This window comes from Nipponia nippon, unplaced genomic scaffold, assembly GCF_047370975.1.
Source record: "Nipponia nippon isolate SJK-2023a ecotype South Korea unplaced genomic scaffold, ASM4737097v1 scaffold_32, whole genome shotgun sequence".
NCBI lineage: Eukaryota > Metazoa > Chordata > Aves > Pelecaniformes > Threskiornithidae > Nipponia > Nipponia nippon.
In genome coordinates, this window is record NW_028262350.1 from 2,536,088 (window position 1) to 2,556,337 (window position 20,250).

The window sequence follows — 20,250 nt, forward strand, 5'->3', positions numbered from 1 at the left end:
GGATATGAGAACACATTAGATTTGACAGGAAAAGTTAATACTGCCATGGTGTCTGAGGCGGTGCTGCTGACTCCCTAGGGTGCAGCTGAAGCCCAGTCACTCACACATGGGTGTACTGAGGGAGATTAGCACGGGTGGCTCAGGGAGAAAGGTAAGCTCTGCTGCCGTGTAAAACCCAGGCTCCTTCTGAGAGCTTCAGAGACGAGCACTTAATCCTAGCGTTCAGACGCAAGGAAAGGAAAATTCACTACAATAGAGAGTTTTATTTAAAAAAGTTCCAAGCAGACTGGGGTGTGAAACACGCGAGCAGACGTGCTGGGCTAGTCCATGCGAGCTTTCAGGGTCCTGGTGGTGATCTTGTCTTTTTCACTAGAGGGGGAAGAGAGAAGACTATTAGTAAATCCGCGTTTAACACCTGCGTACAGATCGTCCCTTCCTTAGGGAGCTGCAGTGTGCATAGGCAGGTTGTTTGCTAGCGCAGGCAGGGTCATCTGAACCTGAAGGTGAGCAGACCCCATCCTCCCGCCGCTTCAGCCCAGGGGAGCTCCCGTGGGTTCAGTACGCAGCAGCGCCTGGGGCACCGCAGGGAAACGCCACCACGAGCAAAATAAGCTGCTTCAGAAGTCAGTCTGATGGCAGAGTCTGGACGTTAACGTCGCAGCCAGCTGTGGCAAAAAGCATCCTCGTGGCCAGCGCTACCCCTATGTGAGGAGTCACACTCCTAAATACGGATGGGAACGCAGCTAGGGAATCCCTATGCAGCAAGAGCCTAACTCTAGGATTAATTTCCCATGGGTCCTGCAGTTCTAGCAACAGCCACAAACTGCAACAGAGAGCAGCCGTGAGAAATAAAACACTTAAAATGGACAAAGCATTACTAAGGATACTGCTGGAAGGGAGCAGGATTAGGGATACCCTGGAAGCCAATGCCTTAACCGACTTTAACACACAGCTTGTTGAATTCTGCCTCTGTTCCGTAGGGGAAGGGAGCAGCACTTACATGATGTGTACTACCACGCCCATTCCAGATAAGGCATCTCTGTCCACTGCATTCAACATGGCCTGCGAGATCGTTTCAAAGAGGTGATCGGGTTCCTGAGGAACAGAAGCTCTTTTAGTTGGTGTAAAAACTGAATGTTGAGTCATCGGATTTTATTCAAAACCCAAAGTATCACCCAAGATGCTGCAAGAGTTTTCCTGCAAGCTACAGCCCCTTTGTTCTCCTGAGCTCCTTCGGGAAGTACCAAAGGACAGAGCTTTTCATCCAACCCGCCTATCTCAGCTTCTCCAGTTGCCAGCAGGAGGCTGCACCCACGGATCAGAGCTGAGCCCGGCCACCTCACTCACCATGTCGGGCTCCCAGAGGGACTCGCACATGCCGTACATCTGCTCGGAGCAGGTGCCGCTGACCACAAAGTCATCGGTTATCATCGGGCAGCCGATCAGGTCTAGAGAGCAGATGAAAGGTTCGTGTGTTACGGGGTCCAGCCCGGCAATGACTGGTTCTGTGTAGTAAGGGCCAAACCTGCGAAGAACAAGACGGCATAGAGCAGTCCAACCACCTTGACGCAGCCCCACACCCCACGTCAGCATCCCTGCAAGGAAAACATCCCGCAGACGCTTTTGGTGGGGGACCTTTCAGGTCGACCTAGAAGCGCCCTGCAATGGTTTTAGCATGGCAAACAGAACAAACTTGTACTGCTACAGGATTATTTTAACGATACTCGATATTCTTTTGCAAGGAGGTTGAAGATAACATTGTCGCTAGATTAAAGTCTCCTTTTGCCATACCACAAGTGGTCTTTACAGGAGCCCTCCTCAGCCTCCCACCTCTCTAGAATCAGATCAACCCCAACAACTACAGCCTTCACTGACATGCAAACGCTGTTTGACAGTTACCGTCTCTCATAGAGCAGATTGGAAACCATGCTCATAAAAGTCTGAGGTTTGATCTGCCTGCCTTCCTTCAGCTCGTAGAGATTCAGCCTGAACTTCAGTCTCTGGGCACTGCAAGAGATGAGAATCAGCATTAAAGCAGAAGCAGGTTCCTTTTTCTTTCATCTGCACCCAGGTCTGAACTGCACGCTGACAGATACCAGCTCCTGACGCACGCCTGAGGCAGGTAGGTATTCTAGATGCAGCTCCTTTTATACCTGAAGTTATTAAGTCTTAGTAGTGATGTGATCTTAAATCACATGCAGTTTCATTTAAAAAACTCCCACTGAAGGGAGACCAAGAAAAGGAGTGCTGGCACCCAGCTATTATACCCTCCCCCACGAATAAACACAGACATTTATGCTCAGCATAAGCTGCCGCTTAGTATTTATGGTAAATATGCCTCTTAGAGGCTCAGTATGGGGACGCACGGGCGGGCGGGAGTCTCACTTACACCGTCTGCACGTCGGTGGCCAGTCCTGCCAATCCAATATACAGTCTTTCTCCCATAGGAAAAATCTTCTGGAAATCTGTGGTCACCATCTGCGCTTGAATCCCAAACCGCCGGTCCGCAGCAATGGCCACGCAGTTCTTCCCCTTCATGGCCATTACGGCCCCGCCGTTATAGGACATAATAGACTGGAAGAGAGAAGGACGGCAGGTACCGCCGGGGCTGCGGGCAGCGCTTCGGGGGGCGCCGGTTCCTTGGCGAGGCCGGAGGGGCCTCCGGTACCTCGGGTACCCGCCTCCGCCGGGCCCGGCCCCGCGTCCCCAGCCCAGGGGCGTCGGGGGGGAGCCGGCACCGCTCTCCCTCGCGGTTTTAGCTTTAATGTTTCCATCGTTGGGGGCCGCCCCACAGCGGGTTGCTCACGGCCGCTGCTTCCCGCCACGGCCCGACCTGAGGGAAGGCCGGCGGGGATACACCCCCGCGGCGACGGGGAAGGCCTCCAGCCCACCCGCCTCCCCCGGGCACCCGCGGGCCTCGTCCTGCCGGGCCCCGCTCCTCCCCCGGGGCCCCCCCGGGCCGCCCCCGGCCCCGTCCCGGCGCTCACCATGGCGCCGGCTGCACAGACACCGCCAGGCCCCGCACCGCTGCTCCGGCCGCACCGCACCGCGCCGCTTGCTCCCGCCTCCCTCCTCTTCCCATTGGCTGCCTCCGCGGCCTCCCGGCGAAACGCCGCTCGCTATTGGTGGTTCCACCCGCCGCGGGGCGGAGCTGGTTGGTTGCGGCGGCGGTGAGGGAGGGGGAGAAAAATGAAGAGTCATAGTGAGCGGGGCATGCCGGGACGGTGGAGGACTGCGCGGGCGGGGCGGGGCGGGTGCGCGGCTGGAGGGGGGGGCTTGCACAGCTGGATCCATCGGGGTGCGCAGCTGGATGTGCGGGCAGGGGCGTGGCGCGGCTGGATGTGCGCGCAAGGGGCATGGCACAGCTGGAGGGACACGCAGGGCATGGCACAGCTGGAGGAATATGCAGGGCATGGCACAGCTGGATATGCCCGTGGGGGCATGGCACAGCTGGAGGGACATGCAGGGCATGGCATCACATGGCACAGCTGCATACGCCCCTGGGGGCATGGCACAGCTGGAGGGATACGCAGGGCATGGCACGGCACAGCTGGATATGGCCGTGGGGGCGTGGCACAGCTGGAGGAAAATGCAGGGCATGGCATCGCATGGCACAGCTGGAGCGATACGCAGGGCATGGCACAGCTGGATATGCCCCTGGGGGCATGGCACAGCTGGAGAGAAATGCAGGGCATGGCATGGCACAGCTGGAGGGACACGCAGGGCACGGCACAGCTGGATATGCCCATGAGGGCATGGCACAGCTGTTGGGATACGCAGGGGCACCGCAGAGGTGGCGGGCAGGTACAGCCATCCCATCACTCTGGGGGGTCCCCGAGGCCGCGGCCCCTGTGCCTGCCCTGTGTGGCACCCATGTGCCTGTCCCCTGCGTGCCTGGCCAGGCTGGGACCTGCCCAGTGGCATCTCCCCCCCAGCTCGGCCCTGCGCAGCCCTGGCACCTTCTGTTGTGCACTAGGAAAAGTTGGCCAAACCCAGCCGAATTTAACCAGAAACTCCAGGAAACCCAGCCCGTGCCACTCCACCGTGCAGAGCCCTGGCGTGTGTCAGGCCTCGCACACCCACCCTCCGCTTTTGCACCTCTGGGACCCAGGGGCAAAACCCTAAACACCCTGTGGGGCCAGGGACAGCGGGTCTCCTCAGAGGGAAAAAAAATCTCTTTGGAAAGTGCTGGTGTAATAAAGTCACTCTGTAAAGTCACTCGGTGAAGCAGCACGTCACGGCACATCCCGGGGAGGGGAAGGGGCCTGGCAAGTGGCTGCAAGGGTATTTTTTTATTCAGAGAGCAACTGAAAGAAAGGGGGATTTGCGCTCTGCGGAGTATTGGATTTCCTTCCCCATCCCTGCTCGCCAGCTCTCCTCTCTCCTGGAGGAGACAGGATTAAATGTTTAATTTAGGGGAGTGATGTTGTGCCAAAGGGAAAGAGATCCATGTGTTTGGAAACACTCTCAAATGCACAACAGATCAGCCCGCCTGGTTTCAATGAAAACCTCTGGCCCGTGCAGGGGCTGTTCATCCGCCCCGGGACCGAGCCCCGCCGGCGCAGCCCGTCCCGTGGCAGTCGTATTTTTAAAGTGTTTTCCATTGTAAAAGGGTTCTTGCAGAAATGAAGTCAGAGGCCACATTCTGTCTGGTGGGAACACCCCGTGCGCCGAGGAGGGGAGCAGCAGAGCCAGACAGGAATAGCTGTACAGCAGATTTTGGCAGCGCTGGCTGCCTTGGGTGGCAGCGGGGAGGTGATCCCCTCTGGGCACCGCTTCTCTCTTCGCTTTCGCATCGGGCTTGTGCTCTCAGATCGGGAAGGCAGCAGCAATCCCCCTCTCTGGCCCGGAGAGCCCCGGTGCTTCCCCAGCTCCGGCACCGCTGTGGGAGCATTTTGTGGCTCTGGGCTTTTGAAACGACAGGGATCTTCCTGGCACAGCTTTATGCCTTGCATTAAAACATTAACTTCATTATTTCTGGTATGAAAATAAAATCAGGGCAAGCAGGGAACATAAATAGATTTTACAAGACTTTAAGAGAGGGGAACTTCAGCAATGCAGATTTTGGACCCCCTTCAGCTTATTTTTAAGGCAAAATGTGGGCTCTGGATGGAAACAGGCTTTCAAGTCTGCTCCGTTTTTAATGTCCCAACATGTCCTTTTGCTTATGGGAGAAACTGCGGTGTAGAGGGGCCCACAGGCTGAGCAGAAACGTTTTTGTTTGCACTGGGGGCTGGTTTCCCCCTTGCCCAGCGCCTTGGAGAGGGCTGCGAGCCTGTGGGGAACACCAGGGCCGCATCCTGCCCGTTCGCACCTTCTCCCCATCCAGCTCAGCCCCGAGGGCAAGGACACCCCGAGGGAGCGGGGAAAGTCCCACCAAGCCCCTGCGCAGCGAAAAAACCACCCTCCCCCTTCCACGGGGGACCGGGACCAGCCACCTCCTCGCCGTGTCCATCTTCGGCTTCGCCCAGGAAGAAAGGGAGGGAAAAAAGGGAAAAGCGAGGTAAAACGGGTGGGGGCGTCCCTGGGTGGGCTCGAACCACCAACCTTTCGGTTAACAGCCGAACGCGCTAACCGATTGCGCCACAGAGACCGCGGTGATCGACGGGGCTGCGGCCGCCGCACTCAGCCGGGGCATCCCCGGGAGCGGGGCTGCGCCACCGGCACCGGGACACCGGACACCGGGACACCGGACACCGGGACACCGGACACCGGGCACCGGGCGGGGAATTCATCACACGGCCGCAACCGTGTGGGCCGAAGGGAAACGCGCGTGGGCGCTGCGCCCCGCCGAGTAACCGGTACACCGGGTAGCACCCTCGGTCGCACCGAGCCCGGGCCGGACCCACGCGGGAGCCGCGGACACGCGCGGGGCAGCGGGGCCGTCTGGGGCTTTCCCCTGCGCTGGAGCGGGGCTGGGAGGCGTCGGGAGTGAGCGGCCGCCGACACGCGTGGGCGCCCCGGCTGCCCGCACCCCCCGAAATCCCCCGTGACCCCCTGCAAGGTGCCCCCTTCCCTCGGAGCGGGGCCGGGCCCGCCGTGACGGATCCCGCCCGGCCGCGGGACCGGCCCCGCGGGGGAAAACGGCGCCGTGAGCCCGCCCGCCCGCTCCCCTTCCTTCCCCTTCCCCCCCTCTTTTAGTTCTTTCCCGCTTTTCCCCCTCTCCTTCCTTTTTTCCCTGCCTTTTTTCTTTCCCTCTTTCCTTTCCTTTTTTCTTTCCTTCCTTTTTTCCCTTTCCTCCTATTCCTGGTTTTTTTCTACCCTCCTTTTCCATTTTTCCCTTTCTTTCTCTATTTTCCCTCTATTTTTCTCCCCTTCCTTTTTATCCCCTTCCCTTTGCTTCCCCCCCCCGCCCCCCGCCGCGGGTCCCGCGGGCCGTGCCCCGCACCGGCCCCCGCCCGAGGGGCCCGGGGAAGGTCCCGCGGGGCCCGGGATGCTCCGCATCGCCTCCCGGGTGGGAATTCCCCCCTATCTGGGGCCGAAACCAGCCCCAGCGCTGGTCTTGGGGGGGGGGGGGGGTCCCGGGGCACCACCCGAGCGGTGCCGCGGCGATGGGGGAACACGGGGACCCGGTAGCGGGGAGCGGAGCGGGGCTGCCGCCGGGCTCCCCCCGCCCCGGCTCGGATTTTGGGTCCATTCCAGTGGTTTTTGGGGCGCTCTCCTTTCCTCCCTGAGCACAGCGGGGGGGGGGGGCGGCAGCAGCGGGGCCCTCTGCGAGCACCGGGGCACCGGCGGGGGGGGGCCGTGTCCCGGCGGGGCGGGGCGGCAGTTGGGGGGGGGGGGGGGCCAATCTCGGCCCCTCACTCCCCTCCTCCGCAACACCCCAAAGGAATGAGGTCACGTGAGGTGGGGCGGGGCCTGGCGGCGGCTGGAGGAGGGAAAAAAATTAAAAAAAAAAGGGAGGAAAAAAAAATTAAAAAAAAAAAAAGGAGGAGGAAGGAGGGGAAAAAAAAAAAAGAAAAGGAAAAAAAAAAACAAAAAAAAAACGAGCGAGAGAAAAAAGGGCCCCGGCCGCAGCGCCGCCGCCGAGCCGAGCCGAGCCGCGCCGACCGGCGGGAGCGGAGGGGCGGCCCCGGGGCCGCCGCTGCCGCCGCCACCAGGTAGGGACGCGGCCCCGGCCCCCCCCCGCCCCCCCGCCCCGCTCCCCGCCGCCGCCGGGCCCCGCCGCCGGGCCCGTGTCCGTCCCCCCCCCACCCCCCCCCCGCGCCCTTTTCTCTCCGCGTTCAAGATGGCCGATGGCCGCCGCCTCCCCCCGCTTTGTGCCGCGGTCCTGGCCGGGGGGGCCGTGACCACCCCCTGCCCACGGCGGGCACCGGCGAGGGGCTACGGAGCACTGACAGCACCGGCTCCCCGCCGCCCCCCCCCCGCCCCGGTCGTACCGCACTGCCCCGCTCCACGCCGCGGCGCGGCGTGGAGCGGGGCAGTGGGGTACGACCGGGGGGGGGGGGGGGGGCGGGGGGACCCCCCCCGGGTCACAGCGCGGGGCCACGCGTGTCCGTGTCCATCCCGTGTCCGTGCCAGGCGGGTATCACGCACGGTGCGCGTCCCGCCGCGGGGGACGGGGGTGCGTGCGTGTCCTTGTGCATACACGGGGGTGTGGACACGCGTGTCCGTGCCCACCCCGCGGTGTTTCCTCCCCACCTTCCCGCTGTTCCGCTCCTCGGTAGCGACCGGTGCCCGCGGCCCGGGAAGGGGTGGGGGGGTCCCGTCGGGGCGGTGGGCGCTGTTGGGGACCGTAGGTTCACGCTCCGGCGCCTTTTTGTCGTGCGTGGGGGCCCGTGGGCGCCGTGCGAGCGAGCGGGCAGGACCGGGGGGAGCCGTCCCGGTTTATTCCCCGGGCTCGCCGCCACCGGTGGGTCCCGACGGGGAAGGGGGGCAGCCGGTGGGGTCCAAGTTACCGGTGACTTTGAAACGTCCTTCCCCACCCGTGCCTGGTCCGGGGGGATTTTGGGGAAGGCGGGGGGGGGGGGGGCACCGTGCCGGGCCACCGCCCAGGGAGACAAAAGACCCCGAAAGTCGGGGCCGGGGATGCGGGAGAACCGGCTGCAGGCGGCGGGGACGGGGCAGCGGGCGCCGGTGGCGGGACGGGGCGGCCCCGGGGGCTCCGGTGCTGCGGCCGGCTGCGGGGCGGGCCGGGGGCCGGGGGGGCCGGGGCTTTGTTCGCCCCCTCGGCAGGAAATCGCGGTTGTTATCACCCGGTTTATTAGAACCGGTTTGCGCCGGTGGCTCAGGCTCCCCCCCTCCCGCGGAGACCCGGGCCGCCATTGGCGGCTGCGAGCACCAAAAGCAGCAAAATCCACCCAAAATGCAGCCGTGGGTCCTGAGGCCCGGTGTGGGCAGCCGGTGCCCGGCGGAGCTGCCCGGTGCCCCGGTGGGTGTCGGTGCGGGAGCCCGGGGCTGGGAACTGCGGCCCCCCAGGTGTTCTCCTGGCCGGGGGGAGCCTGGCAGTGGCCCCCCATCACCTGTGGGCTGCCGGGGGTGGAGGGCACCTGCCCGGGGCAGCAAGGTGCGGGGCACCCCGGTGTGCCCGCCCGGGGGGTGCCCAGGGGTGAGAGCTGAGCCCGCGGGACCTGGGGCTTCCTAAACACCCTGGTGCCCCCCGGCCCCCTCTCTGCAAGGAGCCCCTGGGGCTCAGCTTGGCGCCTGCCCCTCCAGCCCAGGGGTGTCCTCGTGGTCCCCAGCCCCATGTCATCCCCATCCCCGCAGCACCTCCATCCCCAGGGTGTCCCCATCCCCACAGCATCTCCGTCCCCATCCCCGTGGTGTCCCCATCCCCGCAGCATCTCCATCCCCAGGGTGTCCCCATCCCCGCAGCATCTCCGTCCCTATCCCCTCAGCATCTCTGTCCCCATCCCCGTGGTGTCCCCATCCCCTCAGCATCTCCGTCCCCGTCCCTGTGGTGTCCCCATCCCTGCACGCCTGCCTCCGGGGACTCCACGGCAGCTGAACGAGGTGAGGGACCCAGACGGGAGCCCGGGAGGAGCACCGCGGGGAGCGAGCGGGAGCGTGGGGCGGCTTCCCCAGGGCAGGCGCCTGGCACAGGCCGGGTGTTGTACAAACACACCGGCACGCACCGCTCCACGCACAGCCCCGAGCGCACAGCCCTGCAGACACGCACACAAATACACAGCCTTGCGCACACAGCCCTGTGCATGCACATGCACGTGCACCCCGTTTGCTCCCAGGGTGCGGGGTTCACCCTGTTCCTCGCCCGGTCGTGGTGCCCGCACCGCAGCCATTTGTGCCTTCAGTGGTTGTCTCGGCTGTTGTCTGGTTGTCGGCTGTCAGGTGTCTGCGAAGGGCCTGGCCCCGTGTCAGGCAGCCGGTGACACCGCTCCACGCCTGGCCCTGTGCGGGCGCCTGTACCGCAGGGGTGCAGGTGTGTGCGTGTGTACCTCTGCCTGCGCGCATGTAGGGGACTGTGTGCGTGTACGTGTAGTGTGTGTGTACGCACACGTGTGTGTGTCTCCCTGGGTGTGGGTGGGGGTGTGGGTGCGTATGGGTGTTGCTGTCAGCGCACCCTGGTGCTGCCATCGTGCCCACGCTCATTTACACAAACCCAGGGTTTCTTCTCCCCTCTCTCCTCGCCTCGGATGGTTGTAATAATATTCTGGCTCCTCTCCAAGTATCGGGGTTGCCATGGAAACAATAAAACTGCAGCGATTTCAGGCTCCGGCTCCGCCGTCTCCCATTGTAAACGTGGAAGTGCCGGAGCGGGCAGGCAGCGATTCCCCCGCGTCTGCGCCCCGCACCGGGGGCCGCTGCCCGTGCCCCATGTGCACACCCGGCCATGCACACCCACACGCGCAGGTGCTGCGGGCGCTCCTGGCCGCGGGCAGGTGGCCAACACCGGACTGGGGAGTTTCTATAGAAACCGCGAGGCGGTGGCTGAAAATGCCTTTTCCATCGAACAAAACAAAAATACGCTGGTGTATGTGTGCGTGTGTGTGCGCACAGCCCAGGCAGCTGCAGGCAAGGGGCTGGCTAACAGGGGTGGTTTGTCCCCAATCAGAGGCGTCTCGGCACGGTGGGGACCCACTTGGGGACGCCCAGGAAGATGCAAACACGAGGCAGAGGGAGCTGGGCAGTGCCCAGGGCCGGGGGCTGCATGGGGAGGTGTGTGGGTGCTGCTTGTGCACCCCTGGGGCTGGCAGGGTGCGGGGCTGGGGCTGCCCCCGTGCTCCTGGGGCTGAGCGTGGCACATCACGGGGAGCACCAGGCACCCCCACCTGCCCTGGATTTGTTTGTTAAAGGCTGAAGTGGGTCCCGCAGGTCCCGTCCTTAGCACAAAGCGGCCATTAAGGGTGGCCCTGGGTGTTTCCCTGCAGGGAGGATCTGCCACGGCGCTGCTCCAAAATGCACAGGACCACCAGGATAAAGATCACCGAGCTCAACCCCCACCTGATGTGCGCCTTGTGCGGCGGCTACTTCATAGACGCCACCACCATCGTGGAGTGTCTGCACTCCTGTGAGTGTCCCCGAGCCCCGGGAAGGGTGGCCGTGCCGCACCGAGACCCTCCCGCCGTGCCCAAACCCATCCTGCGTCGGGCGTTGTTGCCGCATGGAGCTGCGGGGTCGGTCTCATGCCGTGTGGATGGGGCTGGACCAGGGCGGGCAAGCAGGGGTCCCGGCCCTGAGCCGGTGCAGGGGTGTGGGGTGCTTTGCCAGGCTGGGACAGGGGCTCTGCCCCCTCGTCCGTCCATCCGTCTGCTCACGCTGAGTCTCTCCCTACAGTCTGCAAAACCTGCATCGTTCGCTACCTGGAGACGAACAAGTACTGCCCCATGTGTGATGTCCAAGTGCACAAAACCAGACCCCTCCTCAGCATCAGGTGAGCTTCAGGGGCTCCCCGCATGCTGTGCCCCTGCGTCGCGCCGAGCCCTGGCCCCGTCTTGGTGCAGCCTGCGCCTGCTCTGGGGTGCAGCCCTGAGCACCCCGGGATGGGGAGCCGGGCTCTGCAGCCAGCAGCGTGGTGCTGCAGCCGAGCCGGGACCATTGCATCTCTTGCAGAACGAAACCTCTCTGCTCCTGACCCCGCACCCCACAGCAGTGGGGATTTGGGGTGCTCTCCGGGTGGAAGGGGAACAGGGATGGTGGGAAATGCCACCACGGAGGGGACAGGACCCAGGGACATCGCCTCTGTGGCAGCAGGAGGAGGCTGGGGCGGCTGCCAGCTGGAGCAGGGGCTGCCCTGTGCCTGTACCTGCACATCCCAGACCACAGACATCCATCTGTCCATCCCCGCAGCCCCACCGGGCGCAGTTTAACCTGGGACCGCCTGTGCTTTCTGACTCCCTGCTCTGTCCCCCGTGGGGACGCTGCTGTGTCCCTCTGGGGATGCTGGGGTGGCAGCGCTGGGGTGGGCTCGCAGCGGCGCAGGTGAAAGGGTGCCCGGCCGCGGTGGCGGTGGCTTCGCGCCGGCTCTGCCCCGGCCCTGCGTCTGGCTGGGGAAAGCCAGACACATCCCGTCAGTTGTGGAATTGGCTCTGCAGGTGGTTGGCATAGAAACCATGAAAGGCTGCAATACATCACTCGGCTTTTTTTTTCCCTCCTTTTTTTAGCCTCTTCCATGTAAATCCGTTTCTGTAGTAACACTTTTTCCGCCGCCTTTTTTTTTTTTTCATTCTGGTTCACTATGAAATATTTACACTCTGGCTCCCACGGCTCCCTCGCCGAAACATCCCTGCCTGCATGCAGAGACGGATACGCAGCCGCCCGCGCCGCAGACGGGCACCACGCACGTGAACAGTGCTGTGCCGGCGGCCCCGAGCCCCGGCTGTCGTGGCGGCACGGTGCCTTCGCGTCCCGTTTGGTCGCGGCGGGGGAAATATGGGGCACATGTGGGCAGAGGTGCTGCTGCGGGTGACAGGGGCCTGATCCAGATGTGGTCCCATAGAAAACTCTCCGCACTGACAAGGGGCTTGCTTTCCCCTTTGCTTCCCAAACCGGTGCCGCGGCAGCGCCGAAACACCCGCGCCCCGGGCGTGATGCTGCGTGGTGCCGAGGGTGCTGCCCACGCGTGGCCACCGCATCCCCCGTGGCACCCCGGCCCCCACCCAGCGCCACCATGCTGGGCTGAATGGGGTTGACTCATGTAATTAAGCTGCCAATCAAGCGGCTGAGGTTGCTTTTTCATCAGCTTGCTGTAAATTATAAAGCAAATTCTCTGGGTATGTATTATAAATAAAATCACAGCGGGGCCTCGTGAACCAGAGTGACATCACCGAGGAATTAGGGATGAAAGACATGGCTAGGCTAAAAATAATATAGGGTACAGTCATTTGTTTTTCTTTAACATAAAGGCCTTATTATTAAAATGGAAATAATTGCAGATATAGTTTACTTTTCGCCAGTCCCACTGCTCTTGCTTTGAGATTTTTTTTATTCGGCTGAGCTGCTGCTTTTCAATTGTGCCTGCAGGGTCCCGAGCCCAAGCCTTCCAGCAAAATCCCATTCCCGGCTCTGTGCTGAGGATGGGACTTGAGCTTCCCCAGTTCCTCGAGTGCTTTAGGAGCTCCTGCCTTGAGAGGTTCACGTTTTAGGGAATCCGCTTTGCTTTCCTGTATAACGACCTGACCGTGGGCGCTGGCCTGCCATCCTTACAGCAGAGAGAAACCAAAGCCTGAGCCCTGAACTGCAGCCGAGTCCAAAAATAAAATTAGATGCAAATTAAAACTTGCAGAAACATTTGCTGATCTTAGATATTTTTTTTGTAAGTTCTCGGTGTGTTTTTATAATCATTTTGACTACTGAAACAGATCCTGGGCCCAAAATCCTGCTGTCATCATCCCTAGCAATTACAAGGATTTTTGAAATGGTTTTCTTTCTTTTTCCAGAGTTAACCCTTTGCGGTGAGCGCGAGGGCGGATGGGTTTGCCTGCGGGACAGGGTTGGGGCATCGCCATGGGACGGGGAGCTGGGGCTTTGTGCCGGGAGTTTCCCAGGGGGGAGATGGGCAGAGGCGGCGTTCGGGCTGGCCGGGGCACGCGTGGCGCAGGGCAGCTTTCGGCAGCCCGGGGAAGCCAGCCGCTCCCATCCAGCTGATTTCTCTCTCTTTTCCTATTTCTTTTTCCCCCCAGGTCGGACAAAACCCTACAGGACATAGTGTACAAACTGGTCCCGGGGCTTTTCAAAGGTACAGCCATGGACGGCGATAACTGTGTGGGTTTGGGGTTGTTTGTAACTCACTCCCACCCACCAGTGAAACTGGTCCCCCGGATTTTGCGCTGCCCACGCACGCCCCTGCCCGTGTAATGGGGACAGCAGGAAAATGCATGGTGTGAACGGACAGGGATGGGCCCGTCCGGATAGTGCCCATCCCGCGCTCCGGCAGCCCGGGGGCTGCTGCTGGGGGGAACCACGAAAAGCAAAGCTGGGAGCAGGAGCCGTGGATTTGCTCTCCCAAGTGCCTGCCCGTCCTCGGGGGAAAAAGTGTGGGGGTCTGCAGGTGTGGAAAGACAGGACAGTCGAGCCGCCATAAAGGCATTCTCACAGCAGCGGATTTGCAGCCGCTCCGAGGGTTTTACTGGTACGACTTGATTGCTCTTGCTAAAGCGACTGCTCTCCTACGGGTCCGTCTGCACCAGGCGGCTCGTGCTTGAGCTGCCGGCGGGGAGCAGGTGCTCGGCAGTCCGGGGCTTCCTCTTGCTCCCCGCTCTTTGCACCCATCTCCCCCTTGGTGTGATTTTTTTCCTCCTCACCTTCCTCCTCCCTTCTCCCGCAGATGAGATGAAGAGACGGCGTGACTTCTATGCAGCCTACCCCATGGCAGAGGGTGAGTGTCGGCCCTGGGGACCCCCCCTCACCCCGGCTGTGCCCCCCACAACGGCTCAGCCTCTCCCTCCCTCTGCTCCCGCAGTTCCCAACGGGTCCAACGAAGATCGTGGGGAAGTCTCCGAACAGGACAAGGGGAACCTGACGGACGATGAGATCGTCAGCCTGTCCATAGAGTTTTATGAAGGGTCCAGGTATCATTTTCTGGCTGCTGCTAAGCCTCTGCCTGGGTTTGGGGGTTGTGAATAAACTCTCACCCTCTCTTCCCACACGAGATGGAGCTGAGATGCCAAATGGTGATGGCTGACACCGCCCCTGCTTGGGGCTCGGCATCTCCCGGGGTGCTTGAACGGGCAGAGGAGCACCCAAAACCCGTCTGCCCTGGTCCCCCATCCTGCATCCTCTGGGGGTGCTTGCTGTGGCAGCGGGGTCCCCGCGTCACCGCTCCCCGGGCAGGCAGGGGAAGGCTCCGTCCCAGGCAGCAGAGCCCAAGGGCTGCCGCGTCCCCAGTGCTGATGGTGGCCCCTGAGGATGTCACTGGCATCCGGAGCAGCAGTTCAGAGGGAGGCAGGGAAGGCGGCAGCCTGGGCAGTGGTTGCAGTGCGCTGGATTGGAAATGCAGCAACTTGGGCATGTATGCGGTCAGGGATGTGAAGCCAGAGCTTGGCTGGAGGTCATTGGGTGTTTCCCCTGTAGCCCCTCCATGGACAGCCCTTCTGGTGGGTTATTTTTTCTCTCCACCTTTTTATTCTTCCATAAACTTTGTCCTGTGTTTGCTTTCCTCCCCCCAGAGAGGAGAAGAACGGGACCGTTGAGAACGGTGACCTGGAGAAGGAGAAGGTGAGTGCGGTGGGACCATGGCACGGAGACCTCTGTGCCCAGCTGCCTCCCGGGCTTTTGGGGGGTGGGGGGGACAGGAGGGCACCCCAAACCGCCCGCTGAAGGGGGTGGGAACGGCCCATTAATTGCACGGCAGACTCTCAGCAACGCCTCTCCCCCCGGCCCCTTCCCGCTGCGTCCCCAGAAGAACGGGGTGCGGTTCCTGCGCTGTCCCGCCGCGATGACCGTCATGCACCTGGCCAAGTTCCTCCGCAACAAGATGGACGTTCCCAGCAAGTACAAGGTGAGTGCGTGCCCGGGGTCCGCTCGCTGCCTGGCTTTCGGTGGGCTCGGAGGGGCCGATGCCATTTTGGCCGTCCCGTGTTGCATCCCCTGCTGCAAATAGGCTGCGCTTTGCCAGCTCCCAAATATTGCGGCAGCCCAGGCTTTGCCTTGGCGGGTGGGCACTGGGGCAGGATCCGTCCCTTACGGTGTGTTGCGTGTAAACTGGGAACTTGCTCCGGCTTCTGGCAAGGGCAGTGCCGGTAGCCCCGCAGCCCCCGGCTCTGGGAGAGGCACAGGGACGGCAAAGTCCCGGTGCCGCACGAGCGGCTCTGGGGGGGGCTGGGGGTGCCTCTGCCCCCGTGCCGGGGGACTGATGCTGTCCCCTGCGCCAGGTGGAAGTCCTCTACGAAGATGAGCCCCTGAAGGAGTATTACACCCTGATGGACATCGCCTACATCTATCCCTGGAGGAGGGTAAGCGGAGCTGCCTCCTTCCACACCATGGGCACCGGTGCTGGGGCTTGTCTTGGAGAAAAACTCAGAAAAGCAGTCCTTTAGGGGAAGGCTGAAGGCATTAAAAGGCTTAATAACTGAAAAACTTAAAAACTGAAAAACATAAAACCCGAAAAACTTAAAAACTGAAAAACTCAAAAATTGAAGAACTTAAGAATTGGAAATATTAAGCTTAAAAATTGGAGCACTTCAACAAATAAACCCCAGATGCCCCCTCCTGATACAGGTGTTTGCTCCAGGTGTGACTTTTAGGAGGCCGGGGGGGCTGCACGTGCTTTTCTCCCCCTTTCTCCGGGGCAGGTGGGAGGGCTGGTGGCCAGCACCTGGCCATGCCACCAGCGTGGGCGGCTGGTGACGCGGTGCACGCCGGGGCTGCCGCGGGGTGCCGCGGGGTGCCGCAGGGTGCCGCGGGGTGCCGCGGGGTGCCGCAGGGTGCCGGGTGCCATGCGTCTGCCCCTCTCCCGCTTGCAGAACGGGCCCTTGCCGCTGAAATACCGTGTCCAACCCGCCTGCAAGCGGCTCAAGCTGTCCCAGCCGGCCACCTCCGAGTGCATCAACACCAGCGGCGCCTCCGAGTGCGAGTCGGTCAGCGACAAAGCCCACAGCCCCGCCACGCTGCCTGCCACCTCCTCCTCCCTGCCCAGCCCCGGCACCCCGTCCCACGGCTCGCCCAGCTCCACCGCCGGCAGCGGCCCCGCCGGCACCGGCACCGCGCTCAACGGCACCTCGAACTGCCACCCGCTGCCGCCCGCCGCCAGCCGGTGCCGCAAAACGACTGTCAACGGCAGCACGGCCTCCGCCTTGACCTAAGCGACGACAAAACAGGGACTCCTGGCTGGGTTTTATATATCTATATATATTATATATATACATATATAAATATATATGTGTACATAGGGAGAAAAAAAAATTATACATACTTATTTTCTATTGATTGACCAGATTAATTTAAAATGCAAATAAGACACATAAATGTGGTTGAATATTTTTAAATGTTTTTTTTTGTTTTTTGGTTTTTTTTAATTTTAACTTATGTAAGCTGCATGCCGGAGCTGGGAGCCACGCAGGCGCTGCCGCCTTCCTTGCTCGTTTTCTCTAACGCTTTTCACTCTCCTCCCCATCCCTCTCCCCTCGCGCCTGCTCGGAGCAAGACGGGGCCGTGAGCGGGGACTCCCGGCTGCACAGGTAAGGGCCAAGCACAGGTAAGGGCCAAGCACAGAAGCCAAAAACTGCCCCCCAGCCCTGCCGTGCCCTGGGTTTTTTTGCTTTTTTGTGTTTATTTGGGGTTTTTTTTGGCACCGGGTTTGATAACGTGGTGCCTGTGGCCCGCTGGGACCAGTGGTCCGTTTGTTGGCGTCCAGCGTTGCTTGCTGGCGTTGCCCCCCAGCTTTGCCTTGCCGTGCGCGTTGCTGTTTCTTGTTTGCTTTCCCTGTGCGGTCCCTGGACGGTGTTCCAGGCTCTGATCTCGCAAAGCCTCACACAGACGCTTCCCTAGGTTCTTTTTTTTTGCCCCCCCCCCCAGCTTAAAAAATTTATGCTTGCAACTTGGCGGCGCAGGGCCAGCCGTGCCGGGGCAGGAGCACCAGCCCCGCTGAAATTGGGTTTTCCTTTCGAAGGGAGCTGCCGCCTCCCCGGGGCAGACGGGCACTGCTGGGTGCCAACGGCTCCGGGCACCACCGGCAAATTTTGGCTGGGGGCATCTAAGCCGTCGGGGGCTGCTTTGGCAGCGCTGGGTGAGTCTGCGTGGGCCCAGGGGCTCAAATGCGGCTGCTCTGCCCGAGCGCATGGTGGGTGCAGCACCCGCTCGGGGGCTGCGGGACCCCCGTGCTGCCGGCTCCCTCCTCACCTCCATGGCTTCAACGCCACATTTCAGAGCATTTATTTTTGTCCCCCCCCCCGCCCCGTCCTTCCCACCCTCTCCTCCTGCCCCCACATTGGGTTTTTAAAAAAATAAAATAAAAAAAATAAGACTACAGTGCCTTTAGCCAGGAGGCTTCGGTGAGGGGCGAGCGTGGGAAGGTGCTGCCGTGTTTCGGGCGGGAGCGGAGCGGCACCGGCTGCCCGTGCGCTCCGGGGAAGGGACCAACTTTCTACATTGACAAAAAAAGCACACGAGCCCTGGGGAGCGCAGACCCCGGGGGTTCCTCTCCATCCCTTTCTCGGGAGGGGGACGAACGACAAAAAATAAGCAAGTGCCTGCAGCACCCGGATGGCACCCCACGGTCAGGCAGCGGCTGCGGCCGCCTGCGACGGCACGGTGAGAACCAAAGGAAAGCGGCACGGGAATTGTATGAACAGCCCGACTCCAAAGGTCAGGAAACATGGGATGTTGTTATTGTATTTTTTAATTTTTTTTAATGATTTTTTTTAAAGTACCGCACCCCCATCACGGACTCGCCAGCGGCACCTTTGCTATAGCACAGCCCCGGGCTCCGCTGCCCTCCGGGCGCTGGGGACGGGGCCCGGGCAGGGTCCCTGCGGGGCCCCTTTTGGTTCTCTCCCCCCACCCCCGGGCTGGGGCTGGGCGAGGGGCTCGAAGCGGGGGGGGGGGCTCCATTCGTCTCGACTTTGACACCCCTTTTCTCCTTGTAAATAGGCCAAAATGGACTGAGGGAGGCAGCTGAAGTGCCTCGGTCTGGGGTTTGTGTGGGGCTCTCGGGGGGTTGTTTTGTTTTCCGTTCTTTCCTATATGGTACGAACCAAATTGCTCTGTATGTTTGCATCCTGTACGACGTTTTAATGTCTTGTAAGATATTCTGATATTCATATATCGTTATTGGTTAAACATTTGTATAACTATACAGCTTTGTAAACGTAATAAATGCTGCAGACTGTCCTTCCCGTCGCCTGCGCCTGCAGATGCAGCTGCCCGGGTCCCTCCGTCCCGCATCCCGATGGGCACCGCAGCTCCGGCCATGCAAAACCACTCCCGAAAGTCCCGTTTTCCAGTGGATTATTTTATTCCCCAGCCACTGCTGAGCCTTCCTCATCCCTGGCAGGGCCCCAGTGGGGCAGAAGGCAAAACTGCTGCCCCCGTGGTGGGGCGAGGCTGGTTTTCTGCAGCTGGTGGCAGCCCTCAGGGCTCAGTAATTAAGGTTAATTGGGGGGGGGAGCTGGGTATCGCCTCCCCACTCCCTCCAGTACCCGAGAGAGCTGAACGTCCCTGCCGTCCCGAGCTCCCGCGGGCTCCATCCCTGCGGTCCCGAGCTCCCGTGGGCTCCGTGGGCTCCGGGGGTCAGGGCTGCGGGGCGAGCTGGGCGCTCTGCACGGCCTCCTCCTTGTGGGTGCCGTCGCAGTACGGGGGGGAGCGGGTGCGCTTGCAGCCGCAGAGCCAGGCCGTCTTGTCCTCCTCCGGGGTGAAGCGCAGCGGGGAGAGCCCCGGGGCCGCTTTCTTGTGGGTGCCGTCGCAGAAGGGCTGCAAAGCAGAGGGGGGGGGGGAGGGGGGGGTTTGGGGGTGCCGGGCCCGGGGGCTGCGCTGTCGTCCCCCCCGCTCTGGGCACAAAGTGGGGGGACCGCGACCCCTCCGTCCCCCCGGCTGCCCCCCGCCGGGAATCGGGGTGCTGCGGGAGCACCCGGGGGGGGGGAGGGGGACACGGCACCTCTGCCCCCCAGAGCCCTCCCCGGGCCCGGGGGGGTCCCCGTGGGGCCGGTCCTGCCCCGGCCCCGGCCGCATCCCCGCGCAGCCCGGCTGGGGGGGGGCCGCAGCCCCCCGGTCCCGGAGCCCCCCGGCCCCGGAGCCCCCCGGCCCCGGTCCCGACCTGCCTCTCGCTGTGCCCGCAGGCGCACCAGGCGTACTTCTTCCCCGCCTTCAGCTCCACCGGGAACGGCTGCTTGGCGGCGACCCGCGGCTGCGGGGGGACCGAGCACCGGCGCACCGGGGGGGCGGGGGGGGGCGGGGGGATGCGCGCAGCCCCCGGGGGGCCCCGCGGCCGGCGGACGCCGCCCCCCCCCCGCCGCCCCGCGGCTCTCATCAGTGTCACAAGCGCAGCCGGGCTCAGCAGCACCATGGCCCAGCGCCCCGCTCCGCGCCGCCCGCCGCCGGGTCACCTTCCCCGGGCGCGGCTCCTCCTCCCGGCGCCGCCGGAAGAGCCGGGCCGGGCGGGCTCGGCCGGAGCTCGGCTGCTCGCTGCAGAAACGTTCCCCCCTTTCGCGGCTGCTTGCAGCCCCCCCCCCCCCCCCCCGGCCCCTTGCACCGGCTCCGCGGGGGGCCCGGGCCCGGTGCGCGGCCCCTTGCACCGCCCCGCTCGCCCCGGGCTCTGCAGGGCCCTTGGGTGCCGACCCCCATCTCCCCCCCGCCCGGGGGTTGGGGGTTCGCCCCGGGCCCCCCCCGGGAGCTGCAGGCGGGGGGGGGGGGTCCCTCTGCTCGCCAAACGCGGGCTCCGCCGCTTCCCTGGAAACTCAGCTTTTAAGGATCAAAGGTTTGGACTCCCCCCGCCCCCCCGTTTCTCTTTTTAAACATTTCACTGCTGGGAAAAATTCGCTTTTTTGGCAGCTGAGATGATTTAGCCCGGCACCGCGGGTCCCCCCGGGGGCTGCCCGCGCTCGGCCCCCGCCATCCCAGCGTCCCGGCGCGACGGGAGCGAGGGTCCGATCCAGGCACCCAGTGCCTCGCCCTGGGGAGCTGGGAAGCCCAATGGCAACCCAAGGCCATTTAATTTTCCCTTCTGGAGTGCCCCCGGCCCGAGGGCTCGTCCCCAGCGCTGCCGGCCCCAGGGCCGGGGTAGAAAACTCCCCTCCGGGCAGCGACTCCCAGACCTCGAGCCCCAGGGTCAGCACCTCCGCTCACACCATTGCTTGGAGGCACCCGAACCTCCACCGCTGCGCATTTTTAACCGAGGAGGTTGTAAATTCTGTTTAGCAT

At 62.6% G+C, this 20,250-nt stretch overlaps 3 protein-coding genes and 1 non-coding gene across 9 annotated transcripts; 1 reads left to right on the forward strand and 3 right to left on the reverse strand.

Annotated features, from left to right (window-relative positions):
* Window positions 1-248: 248 nt before the first annotated feature.
* On the reverse strand, window positions 249-3,176 carry PSMB3 (proteasome 20S subunit beta 3). The gene is made up of 6 exons (XM_087769990.1): window positions 2,988-3,176; window positions 2,390-2,574; window positions 1,900-2,007; window positions 1,348-1,525; window positions 1,001-1,095; window positions 249-369 (listed from the first exon to the last, which is right to left on the reverse strand). The coding sequence occupies exons 1-6, from the start codon at window positions 2,988-2,990 to the stop codon at window positions 321-323; spliced, it is 618 nt and encodes a 205-aa protein (XP_087626116.1). The 5' UTR covers window positions 2,991-3,176; the 3' UTR covers window positions 249-320.
* PCGF2 (polycomb group ring finger 2) lies at window positions 2,459-18,225 on the forward strand. 6 transcript variants are annotated; one of them, XM_087769981.1, is made up of 10 exons: window positions 2,459-2,596; window positions 10,329-10,468; window positions 10,735-10,831; window positions 13,080-13,135; window positions 13,724-13,774; window positions 13,859-13,967; window positions 14,565-14,613; window positions 14,750-14,896; window positions 15,270-15,350; window positions 15,861-18,225. In XM_087769981.1, exons 2-10 carry the CDS (start codon window positions 10,357-10,359, stop codon window positions 16,197-16,199), a joined length of 1,041 nt encoding a protein of 346 aa, XP_087626107.1. In that variant the 5' UTR covers window positions 2,459-2,596; window positions 10,329-10,356; the 3' UTR covers window positions 16,200-18,225. The 6 variants fall into 6 exon arrangements, with proteins under 6 accessions (XP_087626107.1, XP_087626111.1, XP_087626105.1 ...); XM_087769985.1 differs by lacking the exon at window positions 2,459-2,596 and adding an exon at window positions 5,619-5,801; XM_087769979.1 differs by lacking the exon at window positions 2,459-2,596 and adding an exon at window positions 6,832-7,100 and having other exon boundaries at window positions 14,798-14,896.
* On the reverse strand, window positions 5,520-5,593 carry TRNAN-GUU (transfer RNA asparagine (anticodon GUU)). The gene has a single exon. It is a non-coding gene; the product is annotated as a tRNA-Asn (tRNA).
* CISD3 (CDGSH iron sulfur domain 3) lies at window positions 18,112-19,464 on the reverse strand. The gene is made up of 2 exons (XM_087769991.1): window positions 19,148-19,464; window positions 18,112-18,804 (listed from the first exon to the last, which is right to left on the reverse strand). The coding sequence occupies exons 1-2, from the start codon at window positions 19,394-19,396 to the stop codon at window positions 18,625-18,627; spliced, it is 429 nt and encodes a 142-aa protein (XP_087626117.1). The 5' UTR covers window positions 19,397-19,464; the 3' UTR covers window positions 18,112-18,624.
* Window positions 19,465-20,250: the final 786 nt, after the last annotated feature.

Excerpts from the sequence above, each read along its gene's own strand:
- PCGF2 (XM_087769979.1), top strand. The coding sequence starts at position 6,832 with ATGAGGTCACGTGAGGTGGGGCGGGGCCTGGCGGCGGCTGGAGGAGGG. Across the intron at positions 10,469-10,734 it reads CGTGGAGTGTCTGCACTCCT|TCTGCAAAACCTGCATCGTT; the intron begins GTGAGTGTCCCC and ends CTCTCCCTACAG. Across the intron at positions 14,614-14,797 it reads GTGACCTGGAGAAGGAGAAG|AAGAACGGGGTGCGGTTCCT; the intron begins GTGAGTGCGGTG and ends CTGCGTCCCCAG.
- CISD3 (XM_087769991.1), bottom strand. The coding sequence starts at position 19,396 with ATGGTGCTGCTGAGCCCGGCTGCGCTTGTGACACTGATGAGAGCCGCG. Across the intron at positions 18,805-19,147 it reads GCGGGCACAGCGAGAGGCAG|CCCTTCTGCGACGGCACCCA; the intron begins GTCGGGACCGGG and ends TCTGCTTTGCAG.
- PSMB3 (XM_087769990.1), bottom strand. Across the intron at positions 1,096-1,347 it reads CCCTCTGGGAGCCCGACATG|GAACCCGATCACCTCTTTGA; the intron begins GTGAGTGAGGTG and ends TCTGTTCCTCAG. Across the intron at positions 370-1,000 it reads GGCGTGGTAGTACACATCAT|TGAAAAAGACAAGATCACCA; the intron begins GTAAGTGCTGCT and ends TTCCCCCTCTAG.